This window comes from Lampris incognitus, chromosome 13, assembly GCF_029633865.1.
Source record: "Lampris incognitus isolate fLamInc1 chromosome 13, fLamInc1.hap2, whole genome shotgun sequence".
Classification (NCBI taxonomy): domain Eukaryota; kingdom Metazoa; phylum Chordata; class Actinopteri; order Lampriformes; family Lampridae; genus Lampris; species Lampris incognitus.
In genome coordinates this window covers 53,155,267-53,176,107 of record NC_079223.1, presented here as the reverse complement: position 1 = coordinate 53,176,107, position 20,841 = coordinate 53,155,267, and the positions used below count along the sequence as shown (strand labels likewise).

General features: G+C 47.7%; 1 protein-coding gene across 1 annotated transcript in view; it reads right to left on the bottom strand.

Annotated features, from left to right (window-relative positions):
- Nucleotides 1–11,435: 11,435 nt before the first annotated feature.
- The window catches only part of tlx1 (T cell leukemia homeobox 1), a 49,618-nt gene continuing 40,212 nt past the window's right edge, over nt 11,436–20,841 (bottom strand). Inside the window, exon 3 of the mRNA XM_056291515.1 lies at nt 11,436–11,646. Within this exon, the coding sequence (XP_056147490.1) occupies nt 11,436–11,646 (211 nt within the window). The remainder of the gene's footprint in view (nt 11,647–20,841) is intronic.

Sequence of the window (20,841 nt, the reverse complement as noted above, 5' to 3'; positions counted from 1 at the left end):
AGCCCTACCCGGCCCTTGTTCAGGAAGCCGACGGGGTTGAGGGGGACTCTTTGCAGGATGTTTTCAGACTCAGTTGCCAGTCCCAAACAGTGAGCAGTGCGCGATCTGGGTTTGCTTGTGATGCAGCTGAGGTCAGGGCTTTTTGTCAAGCCAAATGTGACTGGCCTGATGCATCAGTATTCACAGCACTCAGTTTGGTCCAGCACGTTCAGCATCTGTCGGGTGGTCAGGATACACTGCCAATGTTATCCACCGAGGAGCTCAGGTTGAGTCAGGAGCAGGACCCCTGCATCTCCAAGGTGTTGCCCTTTGTCGCTGTTCGGAAGCGGCCATCGAGACGTGAGAGGCATGGTGCTGACCAGAAGGTCCTCAGGCTGTTGAAACAGCGGGAGAAGTTGGAAGTCAATGATGGTGTCTTGTACAGGGTGACAAAGGACCCAGTGTCCAAGCAGAGGAGATCTCAGTATGTTTTACCTCTGAGTCTGAAAGACAAGGCACTGTCTGGCATCCACGATCACGCTGGTCATCAGGGCCAGGACCGTACTCCCTCTCTTGCAAGGCAGCGTTTTTATTGGCCTGACATGGAGAGGGATATCAGAGCATATGTCAGATGCTGTCGGAGATGTGTGTTTGGGAAGACCCCAGAGCCAGCTGCTTGCGCGCCCCTGGAGAGCATTAAAACCTCCGCACCGATGCAGCTTGTGTGTATGGATTTCTGGTCCGCTGAGGACAGTAAGCAGCGGTCGGTCGATGTCCTAGTGGTTACTGACCACTTCACTAAGCTTGCTCACGCGTTCCCCTGCGCCAATCAGACAGCGAAGCAGGTCGCCAAGAAACTCTGGGATCATGTATTCTGTGTTTCCGGGTTTCCGGGGAGAATACATTCTGACCAGGGCACAAACTTTGAGAGCAACCTGATTGCAGAGCTTCTCAGGTTGGCGGGTGTAGCGAAGTCCCACACGACGGCCTACCATCCTATGGGTAATGGCGGGACAGAGCGGTTTAATCGCACGATGGGGAATATGCTCCGTTCCCTTCCGCTTCAGCAGAAGCAACAGTGGCCTCAGCAGATCCATTCTCTCACGCTCGCGTACAATGCCACTGTTCACGAGACCACGGGTTACGCGCCTTTCTTCCTGATGTATGGGCGTGTCCCAAGACTGCCGGTGGATGTTATGTTCAGGCAGGTTTTGCATGACCCTCACGTTGTTGACTATAACTCTTATGCTCAGTCTCTGCTTTCCTGTCTAAGGAGTGCAATGGAGATCGCTCAGAAGCACTCCACGGCTGAGCAGCAGCATCAGGCGCGACAGTACAACAGACACGCCAAGGGCACTGTCCTGTCTGTCGGGGATTGCGTTTTGGTTGCGAGCCAGAGTGAGCGAGGGAAGAGAAAGTTGGCTGACAAATGGGAGAACGGAGTGTACACGGTTGTCGGTGTCAACCCCAATATCCACGTCTACAAGATTCAGGATGCAGAGGGGCACACCAGGGTGGTGCACAGGAACCGTTTGTTGGAGGTCAAGTTCTTGCCCCTTCCTGAGTTAGATCAGGGTGAGGAGTCCAGTACAACCAGTCAGTTGCTTGACTGCGCAGAGTCCGATGAGGAGGACAGTGCAGATGGCCTGACGGTCTCAGGGGATGCAGTGGGGCTAGCAGTCTCATCACTTGGAGACTCGCCTAGATCTGAGTGGGCAGAAGCGGAAGAGTTCATTCCGTCTAGTCTGGTAGTCAGTCCTGTGGGGGCCTCTGCTCAGTCTCCACCCAACATACACGCACCACACAACACACATGCACCACACATAGAGGCATCACACTCACTCGATGTAGGTGTTATATCTCACACTGATTTGCACACAGGGGCACCACCCTCACTCGATACAGATGTTGCAGCTCGCACTGTCTCACGCAAGTAGAGAGCGATGGTCGGGTTAGGACACGCACAGGGAGGGTGGTGAGGTCAGTGAACAGGTTAATAGAATCTATGGCTCAGATGCCATTTCTACGGAGTGTGAGGGTTTGAACTTTGATGGAGGTTGGAGTCATTCAAACTAGTTTAATGTGAGTTATTAGGTGTCTATCGGACAGGGTTGTTTTGGGCCAAGTGCATGGTGTGGCGTATCAGGCGTCACATTGATCTAAGGGAATTCTGAGACTTGATCAACCTCATTATTTTCTGGACCTCGTAACCGAGGTAGCTCCTAAGTTGACTGGAGGACTAGGTCCTTCTTTTCACTTGTGCCAGTAGTCAGTGACGGGCTTTTCCTTTCCTCTTTCTCTTTTTATCCTGCTGTCAGGATGTTGGTGAATTTCAGGTGGGGTGAATGTAACCAGGTTAAAATTAATGTTTTTATTTTATTTTGTTTGAGTATGAAATATCACCAAATCCTGTCTGTGTGCTGTATTTGTGTTTACTACATTTTATTTTATGTCATTATTTACTTTTATATATGTTTTATAACGACCGTCATATACATGTACTGTCGCTTTAAGAGAGAGGTCTTGTGGGTACACGGAAGAGGGAACGCGGGAGAGGCCATTTTTGTTTTGTGGGGGGAGTCTCAAGCAGCGATCGAGCCGAGCCACGCGTGTTTCTTACCGTAGCACAGTTTTGCTGGTTGAGGAGAACGTAACCTTGAGTATCCCTGTAAGAAGATACTGCAAGCTGTGGGATAAAATACTTGTTTATCCTTTCTTACATCGGAGTCCCGTGGACGGTTTCTCCTTCTAACGCACACGAGTGAAGTCCGGGCAGTGGTTGAGCTTCGACCCCCACGTCCGTAAGAAACACCGCTCCAGCTGGAGGACTGGACGTTTGTCGAAGGGTTTGAAACCAAAATAAATGGCAAGGTGGGCCAAATAGAGTCCTGTGTGTCCCCCCTCCTTCTTTGATCATGATGATGATGATGATGATGAGAGACTGAGGGCCCCCCACAACACCTGGGGCCCCACCCAACTAGAACACAACGCAGAGCTAATGATGAGAGTGACGGGCGTGCAGCAGGCTGACCAGCATAGAACAGCATAGGACTGCCCCTGTTACAGACAGGATGCAACTCCTGTTCTTCCTTGGGTTCGCCAACTTTTATCGGCGCTTCATCAGGGGGTTCAGCCGAGTGGCCGCCCCCCTCACTGCACTAACCTCCACCCTCCGCCCGTTCTCTTGGACCCCGGAGGCGTAGGCCGCTTTCTCGGCCTTGAAGGGACTGTTTACGACAGCTCCAGTGCTCACTCACCCTGACATGTCCAAGCAATTCATTGTGGAGGTGGACGCGTCGGACACGGGCATCGGAGCTGTCTTCTCCCAGCGGTCGGAGGAGGACCAGAGAGTCCACCCGTGTGCGTTCCTCTCCTGGTGTGTCAGCTCAGCAGAGAGGAATTATGACATCGGCAACAGGGAGTTGCTGGCGGTCCATGCCACCCTGGAGGAGTGGAGACACTGGTTGGAAGGAGCAAAGCAGCCGTTCATTGTGTGGTCTTACCACTAGAATCTGACATACATGTGAACGGGGAAGAGGCTTAACCCCCGGCAGGTGCGCTGGACTCTCTTTTCAGCCCATTCGACTTCACCCTCACCTACCGCTCGGGTTCCAAGAACGTCAGGGCAGATGACCTCTCCCGCTTGTTTCCAGAGGGGTCCCCTGATGCAGAGAGGTCCCCTGACACCATCCTTCCCCCAGCCCGGGTGGTGGGTACCATCACCTGGGCTATCGAATCGGTGATGAGAAGAGCTCAGCGCGCCCAGCCCAACCCTGGCAACGGACCCCGGAATCGCCTATTTGTGCCATCCCCTGTCCAGTCCCAGGTGCTGAAGTGGGAGAACTCCAGCCGGTTCGCCTGTCATCTCGGCATCCACCGGACGCTGGCCCTCATCTGCAGATGTTTCTGGTGGCTCACTATGGAGGCGGACACAAAAGAGTTCGTGGCCGCCTGCCATTGTTGACCGGTTAGACCAGTTCTCTAAGGCTATCCATTTTGTCGCCCTTCCCAAGCTCCCCTCTGCGGCTGAGATGGCGGATTTCCTCGTCTCTCATGTTATCCGTCTCCATGGGATCTCTCAGGACATTGTCTCCGACCGTGGTCCCCAGTTCACTTCTTTTTTTTTTTATTTTTAAAAAAAAATTATTTCTGATTTTTCTCCCAATTTAGTGGCCAATTGATCCCTATTTTAATTCAAACACCCACCCTCGTATTGCATGCGTTCGCCAACTGCATCTCTCCGGCCGGCAGTCTCGAAGGAAAGCGCCTCCCCACTTTCGTGACAAGGCGAATCCAAGCCGAACCACTGTTTTTCCGACACACACAGAGACGCATTCACATGACGAACACAAGCCGACTCCGCCCCCCTCCCGAAGACAGCGTTGCCAATGATTGCTGCTTCACCGAGTCCGGCCATAGTCGGATCTGACGAGACCGGGGCGCGAACCCCAGTCCCCAGTGGGCAACTGCATCGACACCAAGCCGATGCTTAGACCGCTACGCCACCGCGGACTCCCAGTTCACTTCTAAGATGTGGCACGCCTTCTGTAAGGGCATTGGGGCCATGGTCAGTCTCTCCCCCGAATATCACCCCCAGACCAATGGGCAGGCGGAGCAGGCCAACCAAGGCCTGGAGGCGGTCTTGCATTGCGTCACCACCAGCAACCCCGCCTCCTGGAGCAAGCACCTGCCCTGGGTGGAGTATTCCCTGAACACAATGGAGAGTTCTGCTACCAGTTTGTCCCCGTTTGAGTGCTCCCTCGGTTACCAACCCCCTCTGTTTCCCTGTCAGGAGTTGGAGGTGGCAGTCCCGTCCACCAGGGCCCATCTCTGCCGGTGCCGTCACATCTGGAAGACTGCCCGGGCCGCTATGTTGAGGGCCACAGAGCGGTCTTGGCGCGGTGCCAACCGGCAGAGAGTGCCAGCCCCGGCCTATCGTCCTGGCCAGAGGGTGTGGCTACTGGACCGGGACCTCCCCCTCCCGACACTCTCGCGGAAGCTCGCCCCCCCCCGCTACGTCGATCCCTACTACATTGACCGTATCATCAACCCCTCCGCGGTACTCTCCTCCTCCCTGCCTCACTTGAGATCCATCCTGTGTTCCATGTCTCTCACCTCAAACTGGTAGTCTCCAGCCCCCTGTCTCCCCTGTCCAAGCTCCTCCACCTACCAGGGTCCTTCACGGTGGCAATTTGTTCTGGGACGTCAACCGACTGCTCGCCGTTCGCCGCCAGGGCCGGGGTTACCAATACCTGGTGGACTAGATTGGTTACGGGCCCGAGGATCTCGCAGCTGGGTGCCCCGGTCCTATCTGGCCGACCCCGCACTTCTGAAGGAATTCTGTCCGGCCCACCCCAACGCCATCGGACGGTCGCCCAGTGTCTCCCGTAGGAGGGGGTGTCCTGTTGTGGCTACCCAGCCCCGAGCTGCCTCCCCGGCACGTTCAAGCCACTCCCCCAGCTTTGACGTACCGGAAGCATCTCTGCGCTCTGAGGAGACGAGCGATGCGCTGCACCAGGTGTTTGCCATCATCTATCAGGCACACCTGCGGCAACCAGGCAGCCCTCTACAAGAAGCCTCCCAGAACGTCTCTCCGTGCTTCGACGCACTGAACCCTGCGGTAAAGCTCTGACAAGTCTGTTCCAGTGATTACCTGCTTACCCTTTTCTCGAGTCTATTCCCACGCTGTTGTTTTTTCCTCAGCATCTAACCTCCTGTGTTCTGTTTTTTTTTGGTGTTTCTTCTAGCTGTTTTTGTTTCCCTCAAGACCCTCCCTCCGCGACTTCCACGGCTGCCCCCGTCTCCCCCGCTCCTCGTCCCCGGACCCCTCCAGCGATCTCCCTCCGCGTCTCTCTCCCTGCACCCCTCCCGTCGGACTTGATTTCCTGGATTTCGGACCCGGACTTCCTCGGACAACCCCTCGCTCTACGGATGCGGACTTTGGTAGCCAGGCGCACGCACATCGTCACAACAACCCCCGCCTGAGATTCCCCTGTTATTATCCCTGTGGCAGTGTTGTTTATTTACCCGCATTAAAATTGCCTTCGGGTTTTTTTTTTAGTGCTGTGTCCGTCAGTTCTTTGGGTTTCACTACACTGGTCTCTGGTCTTCATTCGTGGTACGTAACATCGATACACTTTTAGCCACAGAGGCTAGTCTTAAGGGCGCCATCACAAGGATCTGTAATAACTAGCCACTATACATCCTCAGCTAATGGCTAGCCTTAGACATTTCTGGGAGCAGGATCTTGGTACTCCTCTCCCTGATATCTGTGAGATGCAGTTTTGGATCAGGTACACTCTTCCTCTTCATGCAGGAGATTTGGACTCCTCCAGTTTAAGATTGTCCACCTTACAGAAGCTAAATTAGAAAATGTACCCCAACATCCACCCCGCTTGTGACAAATGTAAACATGCACCATGCTACCTTGTTGCATATGTTCTGGACATGCCCTGAGCTACATCCATTTTGGTCAGCAATATTTAAATCCTTAAGCGAAATTTTCAATACAGCTATTGATCCGCATCCTTTAATTGCCATACTTGGTGTGAGACCGGAAGACTGTGACTGGCCATCCAAACATGTATAAATTAGTGGCCTTTACTACATTACTAGCTCGGCGCCTAATACTCTTAAATTGGAAGAGCTCAAGATCCCATGTCAGATGGATCAGGGTTATTATGAATTATCTCAAGTGGAAAACATCAAATTTACCTTAAGGGGTAACAGGGACGAGTTCATGAAAGTCTGGATGCCTTTTCTGACTCACTTTGACACTTGAACCAGTATACCAGACTGGGAGGCCTCTTGACTCAAATCAGGAACAGCCCACATAGACCGTAAACCCAGAGATTTTTTTGTGTATCGGTGAACCATGCTGATTATTTATTTTTCTTGATTTTTTTTGGTCTTCGATTTAGTTATATGTAATTTCATTAGTTCTTTAATTTGTATTTCTTCTTGAGAATCTGGGAATGTCGGGTGGGGCGAGGTGAGGGGTTTATTGTGTTAAAATTACCCAATATGTGACTTGTTTAATATACTAATAATGCCAATAAACATATTTAAATTTTTTAAAAATATAATGTAGTTGTATAATGCAAATAATGATGAAATAAAAGTGTTGTCAGTTTGTGAGCGCGTTTCAGCAGCATTAAATATTGGTTCAAATGGTGTTTGGTTGATTTCTGTCTGAATACATATACTTCCTGCCTGAATACATATACTTCCTGTCTGAATACATATACTTCCTGCCTGAATACATATACTTCCTGTCTGAATACATATACTTCTGTCTGAATACATATACTTCCTGGGTGAGGGGCGCCGGCCAAGCCATACCTTATGTAAGCCCTCAAACTTGTGGCGAGCAGGTGACCCGAGGCTGCTGTCTGATTGCTTTCTTCAGATTTTCCAGGGGGCGCAGTTCTGTGCACCCCAGACACTCCCACTTTTATTGGTATTGTTTTAATATTTTTTGATCTAATGTGATTGGACAATTCTCATGGCTGTCAATCATGTTCACACCCACCACGACGCCTCGTCTCGACTGTCAATCATCCACCGTCTACGAGCCCTGATAAAATCTATTGTCCTTCTTAATAACTCTATGACTGTGTGGACATTAAAGCAGCTGTCAGGTGTGCTGCGCCAAGCTAAATTGCGTCTCCTAATTTTTTTTAGCACCAGCCGTGGATGCATAGCTGAAGAAGCACTTCCGTCACGCTAACCCACAGTACCAATACAGGACAATACAGGACAATACACGACAACACATGGCAATACACGACAATACATGACAGTAAGGAAGCAGCATCATGTGGGGAAATGTGATTAAAGACTATGTAAACAACTGTGACATAAATTCAGTGTGAAGGTCGGTGTCCTGGCTGTAGACGGATAGAATGAGGTGCCCGGTCTGTGGGTGGGCAGACGATATGATGTGTCCTGGCTGTGGGGGGACAGACAGTATGAGGTGTCCTGTCTGTGGGTGGACAGACAGTATGAGGTGTCCTGGCTGCGAGTGGACAGACAGCATGAGGTGTCCTGTCTGTAGGTGGACAGACAGTATGAGGTGTCCTGGCTGTGGGTGGGCAGACAGTATGAGGTGTCCTGTCTGTAGGTGGACAGACAGTATGAGGTGTCCTGGCTGTGAGTGGACAGACAGTATGAGGTGTCCTGTCTGTAGGTGGACAGACAGTATGATGTGTCCTGGCTGTGGGTGGACAGACAGTGAGGTGTCCTGTCTGTAGGTGGACAGGCAGTACGAGGTGTCCTGGCTGTGGGTGGACAGACAGTATGATGTGTCCTGGCTGTGGGTGGACAGACAGTGAGGTGTCCTGTCTGTAGGTGGACAGACAGTATGAGGTGTCCTGGCTGTGGGTGGACAGACAGTATGAGGTGTGCTGGCTGTGGGTGGACAGACAGTATGAGGTGTCCTGGCTGTGAGTGGACAGACAGTATGAGGTGTCCTGTCTGTAGGTGGACAGACAGTATGAGGTGTCCTGGCTGTGAGTGGACAGACAGTATGAGGTGTCCTGTCTGTAGGTGGACAGACAGTATGAGGTGTGCTGGCTGTGGGTGGACAGACAGTATGAGGTGTCCTGTCTGTAGGTGGACAGACAGTATGAGGTGTCCTGTCTGTAGGTGGACAGACAGTATGAGGTGTCCTGTCTGTAGGTGGACAGACAGTATGAATGGTAATGTGCAGAATGGAAATACAGAGCCTGGTTATTTCTCATAAGCAACATGGAGAAGGAAAAAACCCCAAAACTCAGGAGACACGAGAAGGTTGTCAGTGCTGTTTTGACCCTTTGGTCTGGCTTCTTCACTGGAGAGGTCCCAACATGGATCATGATGCCCTCATTACTAATGGTGTTGATCATTAGTCATGACTCATGATATACCACTTTTAGTATAGTAGTATCAATATACACACCAAACAACCTTATTACTATTATCATTATTATTATCATTATTATTATCATTATCATTATTATCATTATTATTATCACTATCATTATTATTATTATTATTATTATTATTATTATTATTATTATTATTATTATTATTATATCCTCATCCGTCTCATCCAGCTGAGAGACGGGGCGGTGTATGAACACATGGAATATTGTTTCTTACCAGGCGGCTCTTCATCACTCTTCATCACGTCTTACCTGCTGGATGTAACACACACGCGGCTGCCAGCCGCGTGTGTGTGTGTATGTGTGTGTGTGTGTGTGTGTGTGTGTGTGTGTGTGTGTGTGTGTGTGTGTGTGTGCTCGGCCACTTGCAACACAAAAAGAATTCCAGGAGTTTTCCAGACTGGTCTCGCTGCGGTCCCTTCCAGCCATGCACATACCAGTCCTGGACGGGCTCGTACTAGACACACCGTCCCACAGCATGCGCACGCGCAATTTACACGCGTATATCCTCATCAACACACACAAACATGGAAATGCGTTTGCAACAACACTCCCACTGCGGAGGGCTACAGCTGCGTTTGTCACGTGCTCACATTTACCTGTATCATATTTATCACATGTATGATATTTATTATACATGTATCATATTGATCATATTGATCATATTTTGATATTTATCATACATGTATCATTTCATATTTATGATATTGATCATATTGATCATATGATATTTATCATACATGTATCATATTTATCACATTGTGATATTTATCATACATGTATCATACTTATCACATTGATCATATTTATAATACATGTATCATATGTATCATATTGATCATATTTATCATGTCATATTTATCATATGTATCAGCAGCGTTGTGTTTGACATGCAGCATATGGAGTGCAGCCTTCTAATAACTGGTGCCTTCCCCTCATCAGTAGGCCTTTATATTTATATTTCAGTCAGGCCTTCATCTAAATTTCAAAATGTACACGATTTCTTTTACAAGCCCTATATCATATCATATCATATCATATCGTATTATATCATATCATATCATATCATATATCATATCATGTATCAGATCGTATCATATCATATATCATATCATATCATACAATATCATCATATCAGATCATATCATATCATATCATATCATATCATATCATATCATATGTCATATCATATCATATCGTATTATATCATATATCATATCATATCATATCATGTATCATATCATATCAGATCGTATCATATAATATCATATCATGTCATATCATATGTCATATCATATCATATCGTATTATATCATATATCATATCATATCATATATCATATCATATCAGATCGTATCATATCATATCATATCATGTCATATATCATGTCATATATGATATGATATGATATCATATATCATATCATATCATATCATATCATATCAAAAGTCAGTTTTCTGATTGAAATGTATTTTACGCAGTCCAATGCAAAGTGTTTCTGGCCTTACTGAAAGGATGTGCAAACAAGGGATTAAATCACTAAGTCAATACAGGCCCAAGTCTTGGTAAAATGACATGTTATTGGGACTGTTTAATCAGTTGTTTGGTTTTTGGTTTTTCTTTTTTTTGCAGCCTTATGATTAACTGTTATTACATGTTCAGTTAGTATTTTGCAGCACGTTGTTTTCAGAGATTAATAAATGCTTAAAACTGTGAGGAGTGAAATGTGTTCTTTTGAGGAAGGAATCTGCGGTATATAGGCTGTACAAAACAAGTGCAGGGTGTAGTGCAGGGTGTAGTGCAGGGCGTAGGTTTTCCTGGTTTACTTTTTCATTTAACGTCATCATATTTTTGACATCTTTCGCTCCATGTCTTCTCTCGTTGAGGCCCTGCAGAACAGTAGAAGTGGCTTTACTTCCTGCTGTGTACACGTGTAATAACGTCATGTAGTGTCTGTAGTCTGAATAGTGCTCTACTGCGTCTGGGCTGTAAAGCGGCAGTGAAAAACTCAGTGCGCGTGAAGCCTCATAGAATGCAGAGGGGCTTAGTGATAACGAGGACTGTATGTATAATAACAAGACGCTGAAGAAGTGCTCTGTTATTTCTGACTTGAGTAAAAAGTCCGTTAATATCTCAAGCTGTGTGATGACATGATGAGCAGAATACATAGAATATGAAAATACGTTGATGTATGAAACACGGAGTCATCATCATCATCATCATAAAGTACACCGACTCTTCCTGTTTACAGAGCTGTACGTCGCATGTTCAAAGCTGATTTTCTCCAGTCATCTAGAAGAAGATAAGTAGGGTGGTGTGTTATGAACAGCGGACTGAATCACGCACGTGTCTCAAATGGAAATCCCACATGGAAAGCTCGCAGCTTTGTGGACTGCATCACATACAGTATTCTGCATTCGACTAGAGTTTGTGTGCGACTCTGGATGTGATCCTTTTCTCTTCCCATCTTTCTTCGCCCCCCTCTCTCTCTGACAGAGGGAGAAGAGATGAAAACACGTCGGGGTAACCGTCTTATTCGCAGGCGGACACGCTGCTCATTTTCGCCGTATTTTCCGTCCAAGGCTGCAGGTTCTGCAGCGCGAAAAGGGAACTGTTGTGCAGGCAGAGCGGGTCCGGGCTCAGCGGCTGGTTGATGGTCTTCTGGAAGGCCTCTTGCTGCAACTGCATCAGGATGCGGTTGGCCTGCTGCCGCTCCGCCTCACGTTCCTCCGCAGTCTGCCTCCTGCAACGCAAAGAGGAGCCATGAGCTCAAGAACCCTGCAGACATGATCAACCACCCTACAAATATGATCAACCACCCTGCAGACATGATAAACCACCCTGCAGACACGATCAACCACCCCGCAGACATGATCAACCACCCTGCAGATATGATCAACCACCCTACAGACATGATCAACCAACCTACAGATATGATCAACCACCCTACAGACATGATCAACCACCCCGCAGACATGATCAACCACCCCGCAGACATGATCAACCACCCTGCACACATGATCAACCACCCTATAAACATGAGCAACCACCCTACAGATATGATCAACCACCCTGCAGACATGATAAACCACCCTGCAGACACGATCAACCACCCCGCAGACATGATCAACCACCCTGCAGATATGATCAACCACCCTACAGACATGATCAACCAACCTACAGATATGATCAACCACCCTACAGACATGATCAACCACCCCGCAGACATGATCAACCACCCCGCAGACATGATCAACCACCTTGCACACATGATCAACCACCCTATAAACATGAGCAACCACCCTACAGATATGATCAACAACCCTGCAGACATGATCAACCACCCTACAGACATGATCAACCACTCTACAGATATGATCAACCTCCCTACAGACATGATCAACCACCCCTGCAGACATGCTCAACCACCCTGCAGACATGATCAACCACCCCTGCAGACATGCTCAACCACCCTGCAGACATGATCAACCACCCTGCAGACATGATCAACCACCCCTGCAGACATGATCAACCACCCTGCAGACATGATCAACCATCCCGTAGACATGATCAACAACCCCGCAGATATGATCAACCACCCTACAGACATGATCAACCACCCTGCAGACATGATAAACCACCCTGCGGACAGGATCAACCACCCTGCGGACATGATCAACCACCCTGCGGACATGATCAACCACCCTTCAGACATGATCAACCACCCTGCAGACATGATCAACCACCCTGCAGACATGATCAACCACCCTGCAGACATGATCAACCACCCCTGCAGACATGATCAACCACCCCTGCAGACATGATCAACCACCCTGCAGACATGATCAACCACCCCTGCAGACATGATCAACCACCCTACAGACATGACCAACCACCCTGTAGACATGACCAACCACCCAGCAGACACAATCAGCCACCCAACAGACATGATCAACGACTCTGCCGACATGATCAACCACCATGCCGTCATAATCAACCACCCTACAGACATGACCAACCACCCTGCAGACATCACCAACCACCCTGCAGACATGATCAACCACCCCACAGATGACCAACCACCCTGCAGACATGATCAACCACCCCACAGATGACCAACCACCCTACAGCCATAATCAACCACCCCACAGACATCATCAACGACTCTGCAGACCTGATCAACCACCATGGAGACATGATCAACCACCCTGCAGACATGACCAACCACCCTTCAGACATGATCAACCACCCTGCACACATGATCAACCACCCTATAAACATGAGCAACCACCCTACAGATATGATCAGCAACCCTGCAGACATGATCAACCACCCTACAGACATGATCAACCACCCCACAGATGACCAACCACCCTACAGACATAATCAACCACCCCACAGACATCATCAACGACTCTGCAGACCTGATCAACCACCATGGAGACATGATCAACCACCCTCCAGACATGACCAACCACCCCACAGATGACCAACCACCCTACAGCCATAATCAACCACCCCACAGACATCATCAACGACTCTGCAGACCTGATCAACCACCATGGAGACATGATCAACCACCCTGCAGACATGACCAACCACCCTTCAGACATGATCAACCACCCTGCACACATGATCAACCACCCTATAAACATGAGCAACCACCCTACAGATATGATCAGCAACCCTGCAGACATGATCAACCACCCTACAGACATGATCAACCACCCCACAGATGACCAACCACCCTACAGACATAATCAACCACCCCACAGACATCATCAACGACTCTGCAGACCTGATCAACCACCATGGAGACATGATCAACCACCCTCAAGACATGACCAACCACCCTTCAGACATGATCAACCACCCTGCACACATGATCAACCACCCTATAAACATGAGCAACCACCCTACAGACATGATCAACCACCCTGCAGACATGATAAACCACCCTGCGGACAGGATCAACCACCCTGCGGACATGATCAACCACCCTGCGGACATGATCAACCACCCTTCAGACATGATCAACCACCCTGCAGACATGATCAACCACCCTGCAGACATGATCAACCACCCTGCAGACATGATCAACCACCCCTGCAGACATGATCAACCACCCCTGCAGACATGATCAACCACCCTGCAGACATGATCAACCACCCCTGCAGACATGATCAACCACCCTACAGACATGACCAACCACCCTGTAGACATGACCAACCACCCAGCAGACACAATCAGCCACCCAACAGACATGATCAACGACTCTGCCGACATGATCAACCACCATGCCGTCATAATCAACCACCCTACAGACATGACCAACCACCCTGCAGACATCACCAACCACCCTGCAGACATGATCAACCACCCCACAGATGACCAACCACCCTGCAGACATGATCAACCACCCCACAGATGACCAACCACCCTACAGCCATAATCAACCACCCCACAGACATCATCAACGACTCTGCAGACCTGATCAACCACCATGGAGACATGATCAACCACCCTGCAGACATGACCAACCACCCTTCAGACATGATCAACCACCCTGCACACATGATCAACCACCCTATAAACATGAGCAACCACCCTACAGATATGATCAGCAACCCTGCAGACATGATCAACCACCCTACAGACATGATCAACCACCCCACAGATGACCAACCACCCTACAGACATAATCAACCACCCCACAGACATCATCAACGACTCTGCAGACCTGATCAACCACCATGGAGACATGATCAACCACCCTCCAGACATGACCAACCACCCCACAGATGACCAACCACCCTACAGCCATAATCAACCACCCCACAGACATCATCAACGACTCTGCAGACCTGATCAACCACCATGGAGACATGATCAACCACCCTGCAGACATGACCAACCACCCTTCAGACATGATCAACCACCCTGCACACATGATCAACCACCCTATAAACATGAGCAACCACCCTACAGATATGATCAGCAACCCTGCAGACATGATCAACCACCCTACAGACATGATCAACCACCCCACAGATGACCAACCACCCTACAGACATAATCAACCACCCCACAGACATCATCAACGACTCTGCAGACATGATCAACCACCCTGCACACATGATCAACCACCGTATAAACATGAGCAACCACCCTACAGATATGATCAACAACCCTGCAGATATGATCAACCACCCTACAGACATGATCAACCACTCTACAGACATGATCAACCACCCTACAGACATGATCAAACACTCTACAGACATGATCAACCACCCCACAGATGACCAACCACCCTACAGACATAATCAACCACCCCACAGACATCATCAACGACTCTGCAGACCTGATCAACCACCATGGAGACATGATCAACCACCCTGCAGACATGATCAACCACCCTACAGATATGATCAACAACCCTGCAGACATGATCAACCAGCCTACAGACATGATCAACCACCCCGCAGACATGATCAGCCACCCCGCAGACATGATCAACCACCCCGCAGACATGATAAACCACCCTGCAGACATGATCAACAGCCCTACAGACATGACCACCCTGCAGACTTGATAAACCACCCTGCAGACATGACCAACCACCCTGCAAACATGACCAACCACCCTTACAGACATGACCAACCACCCTACAGACATGATCAAGCACCCTACAGACATGACCACCCTGCAGACATGATAAACCACCCTGCAGACATGATCAACCACCCTGCAGACATGATCAACCACCCCACAGACATCATCAACGACTCTGCAGACCTGATCAACCACCATGCAGACATGATCAACCACCCTGCAGACATGACCAACCACCCTGCAGACATGATCAACCACCCTGCACATATGATCAACCACCCTATAAACATGATCAACCACCCTGCACACATGATCAACCACCCTATAAACATGATCAAGCACCCTACAGATATGATCAACAACCCTGCAGACATGATCAACCACCCTGCAGACCTGATCAACCACCCTGCAGACATGATCAACCACCCTGCAGACATGATCAACCACCCCTGCAGACATGACCAACCACCCAGCAGACACAATCAGCCACCCAACAGACATAGTCAACGACTCTGCCGACATGATCAACCACTATGCCGTCATAATCTACCACCCTACAGACATGACCAACCACCCTGCAGACATGACCAACCACCCTGCAGACATGATCAACCACCCCACAGATGACCAAACACTCAACAGACATGATCAACCACCCCACAGATGACCGACCACCCTACAGACATAATCAACCACCCCACAGACATCATCAACGACTCTGCAGACCTGATCAACCACCATGGAGACATGATCAACCACCCTGCAGACATGACCAACCACCCTTCAGACATGATCAACCACCCTGCAGACATGATCAACCACCCTATAAACATGAGCAACCACCCTACAGATATGATCAACAACCCTGCAGACATGATCAACCACCCTACAGATATGATCAACCACCCTACAGATATGATCAACCACCCTGCAGACATGATCAACCACCCTGCAGATATGATCAACGACCCTGCAGACATGATCAACCACCCAGCAGACATGATCAACCACCCTACAGACATAATCAACCACCCTAGAGACATGACCAACCACCCTGCAGACATGATCAACCACCCCGCAGACATGATCAACCACCCCGCAGACATGATCAACCACCCTACAGACATGATAAACCACCCTGCAGACATGATCAACCACCCCGCAGACATGATCAACCACCCTGCAGACATGATAAACCACCCTGCAGACATGATAAACCACCCTGCAGACATGATAAACCACCCTGCAAATGTAACCCACATGATTACATGTACCCTGTGACGTATGTAAGTTCCACGAGTAGCCTCTAGGAGGCACACTAGCTACAGAGTTTAAACCATACCAACAACCGTCGACAATAGAGAAGAGAAATACGGATATTTAGAAATACGGACAACTTTGACTATGGATACTTGAATTATTGATATTTGAACTACGGATATTTGAGCTACAGGACATTTGAACTACAACAAAAAAGATCCCTCCCACGAAGCTTCCTTGGTGAGCCGCTAGCCAAAGCTAAAAAGTAAACAGCGTTCTGTGTTCCATGTAATCATAGCCATTTACGTAGGATATCTTGATTTTATCCAAAGACAGATGATCTCCCGTTGAAGGAAGAAGGAAGACTCTTTTCTCTTGTGTTTTGTACGCTGCTGGAATCCTGGTGAGATAAGAGTTTAAAATCTTGAAATCTAAAGACTGACAATTTTCCATTGGTTGCTAAGCTAAGCTAACCCAGCTAAAACGTATATCTATGATCCTTAGCAGTTCCCATATGATTCAGAGCTTTAAAACCAGTCAGGACACCCGGTCCATAGGGTTTATTTGATGTAGGAATGTTTGACATTTTAATAGAATAATATGCTTGTTGTTAAAAAAACTGTAAGCTCCAGTCGCCACTAGCCACCGAGCCAACTCGGGCTACATGGCATCCATGGAACCCATAGCAGCCAGCTAGACGTGAATTCACGTTGATAGTGCCGCAGCCTGGCTGCGATGACATTGTTTTTAACTGTTCTTACAGCAATAGGCAGTTGTCATTCAGCCGCATATTAGTTATATGTAGGAAATTATTTGATTCTGAGAATTGACTCTAGATTTGGGTATTTTAATTTTGTTTGTAATTGTTTGATAGAGATGCAATTAATAAGGAATCTGTACAATTTTGTGCAGACTGTTTTTTTTTGTACCCCGAACAACCCCCCTTGCTACACCGTTTGGAACCCTTGGATACCCCCTTTGGATTGCCCCCATCATCGCCCTGGATTTGGATTCATCATCATCGCCTCTACATTAACTTGCCCCTGTGATTGTGGTAGGATCTGGACATTGCACCTTGCACAGATTGGAAGACTGAATCATTCCCCCTTTTCTTTTCTTTATTATTTTCTTTGAGTGCACTCATACTTTATTTTGGATTATTTTCTTTAATTTGTTAGTGTAGAATATGGCTGCATAAGTAATACATTAGAAGGGTATAAAATAGAATATAGATAGATATAGACAATAAATAGAATATTAGGAAGAACTTTTAAAAAGTATAATAGAGTAAAAAATATATATATATATATATATAACACATCTAATTTAGTATTGATATTGAAATAACTTTACTTTGAACTGTTGAAATAAATTGGTTTTTTTTATTGTAAACTATACCCACGAGTGTGTGTGTTGTCTTTGGGGTGAGTACTAGAATCTGGTCTAGAAAAAAACCTACACCAATCTCCACTGAACTTAGACATTAGACTGTAAACTGTCCCTGCGCAAGCATAGGCCCATTCCCCTGTCGTGCAGGTTACACAGACATGACCAACCACCCTACAGACATGATCAAGCACCCTGCAGACATGATAAACCACCCTGCAGACATGATCAACCACCCTGCAGACATGATCAACCACCCCACAGACATCATCAACGACTCTGCAGACCTGATCAACCACCATGCAGACATGTTCAACCACCCTGCAGACATGACCAACCACCCTGCAGACATGATCAACCACCCTGCAGACATGATCAACCACCCTGCAGACATGATCAACCACCCTGCAGACATGATCAACCACCCTGCAGACATGATCAACCACCGTACAGATATGATCAACCACCCAAGCAGACATGATCAACCACCCAGCAGACATGATCAACCACCCAAGCAGACATGATCCACCACCCAGCAGACATGATCAACCACCCAGCAGACATGATCAACCACCCAAGCAGACATGATCAACCACCCTGCAGACATGATCAACCACCCTGCAGACATGATCAACCACCCCACCCTACAGACATGATCAACCACTCTGCAGACATGATCAACCACCCTGCAGACATGATAAACCACCCTGCAGACATGATCAACCACCCTGCAGACATGATCAACCACCCTGCAGACATGATAAACCACCCTGCAGACATGATCAACCACCCTGCAGACATGATCAACCACCCCACCCTACAGACATGATCAACCACCCTGCAGACATCTCCCCTGGTCCAACTTAACGCGTTCATTTCGATTTTTCTGGAAATAAAATTTAAACCCCCCCCCCAAAAACAACCTATAACAGTGTGCAACGTGTTCGCTTTAGTATTAAACCCACAGACGAAGAAAGAACAGCGCGTCAGCAGTGGTTGATGCAGTCAACCAGTTATTTCTTTGCGGTTTCAGATGAGTTTGGAGACACACATGGAGCATAGACGATATTTTCCGCAGCACAATTTTTTTAACATAATTCTTCTTCTTCTTCTCCTCCTTTCGGCTTGTTCCCTGTTTCCCAGTGGTCGCCACAGCGGAATCGACAGTTTCCATCGATACCCTGTGAGGGCACAACACCGATGGCGGACTTGTCAATCCGCATAATGATCTGGCAAAATTTTACGTCGGATGCCCTTCCTGACACAACCACTAACCCTATGGACGACATTTTTTAACATAATGTATTTTAATACTCATGCTCCCCTGCTGACAAAATCATTTTACAATAAAACTGAATTTATTTAGTTGTGCTTCAAATCAAATGACTAGAATTCTGGAATGAATTTTTCTAGTCGTATTATGAAATAGGTTTTATAATTCAGAAACCATTTCAATTCAGTGATTTATGCCAAGTCTTATTTGGAATGTAAATTTGTAAAATTGACTTTAATAGCAATTGCAGTTTGAATTAATTCTCTTTTGCTGCAAAATAATAAAGAATGACTTACATTAAAACATTTGTCATTCCATTTTTTCACAATTCAAAGTAGGACATTGATCATGCCTTGTTACGTCATGCTGGCGCACAGGGTGAGTCCGGTGTGTCCCGCATGTGTTCCGTATGTGTTCCACATGTGTTCCGCACGTGTTCTGTATATGTTCCGTTTGTGTTCCTGCACGTGTTCTGTATATGTTCCATATGTGTTCCGCATGTGTTCTGTATATGTTCCATATGTGTTCCGCATGTGTTCTGTACGTGTTCCGTTTGTGTTCCGCATGTGTTCTGTATGTGTTCCGTTTGTGTTCCGCATGTGTTCCGTATGTGTTCCATATGCGTTCCGTGTGTGTTCTGTATGTGTTCCGTTTGTGTTCCTGCATGTGTTCTGTATATGTTCCATATGTGTTCCGCATGTGTTCTGTATGTGTTCCGTTTGTGTTCCTGCATGTGTTCTGTATATGTTCCATATGTGTTCCACATGTGTTCCGCATGTGTTCCGTATGTGTTCCGTATGTATTCTGCACGTGTTCCGTATGTGTTCCATATGTGTTCCATATGTGTTACGCATGTGTTCCGTATGTGTTCCGTATGTATTCTGCACGTGTTCCGTATGTGTTCCATATGTGTTCCATATGTGTTACGCATGTGTTCCGTGTGTGTTCAGTATGTGTTCCGCACGTGTTCCGTATATGTTCCATATGTGTTCCATATGTATTACGCATGTGTGCCGTGTGTGTTCAGTATGTGTTCCGCACGTGTTCCGTATATGTTCCATATGTGTTACGCATGTGTTCCGTGTGTGTTCCATATGTGTTCCGTATGTGTTCCGTATGTGTTCTGCGTGTGTTCAGCATGTGTTCTGTGTGTATTCCGAATGTGTTCCATATGTTTTCCGCGTGTGTTCCGTATGTGTCCCGTGTGTGTTCCATATGTATGTGTTCCATATGTGTTTCGTATGCGTTCCGTGTGTGTTCCGCATGTGTTCCGTGTGTGTTCCGCATGTGTTCTGTATGTGTTCCGTATATGTATTCCGCATGCGTTCTGTATGTGTTCCATGTTTGTCGTATGTGTTCCATATATGTTCCGCATGTGTTCCGTACGTGTCCCGCATATGTTAC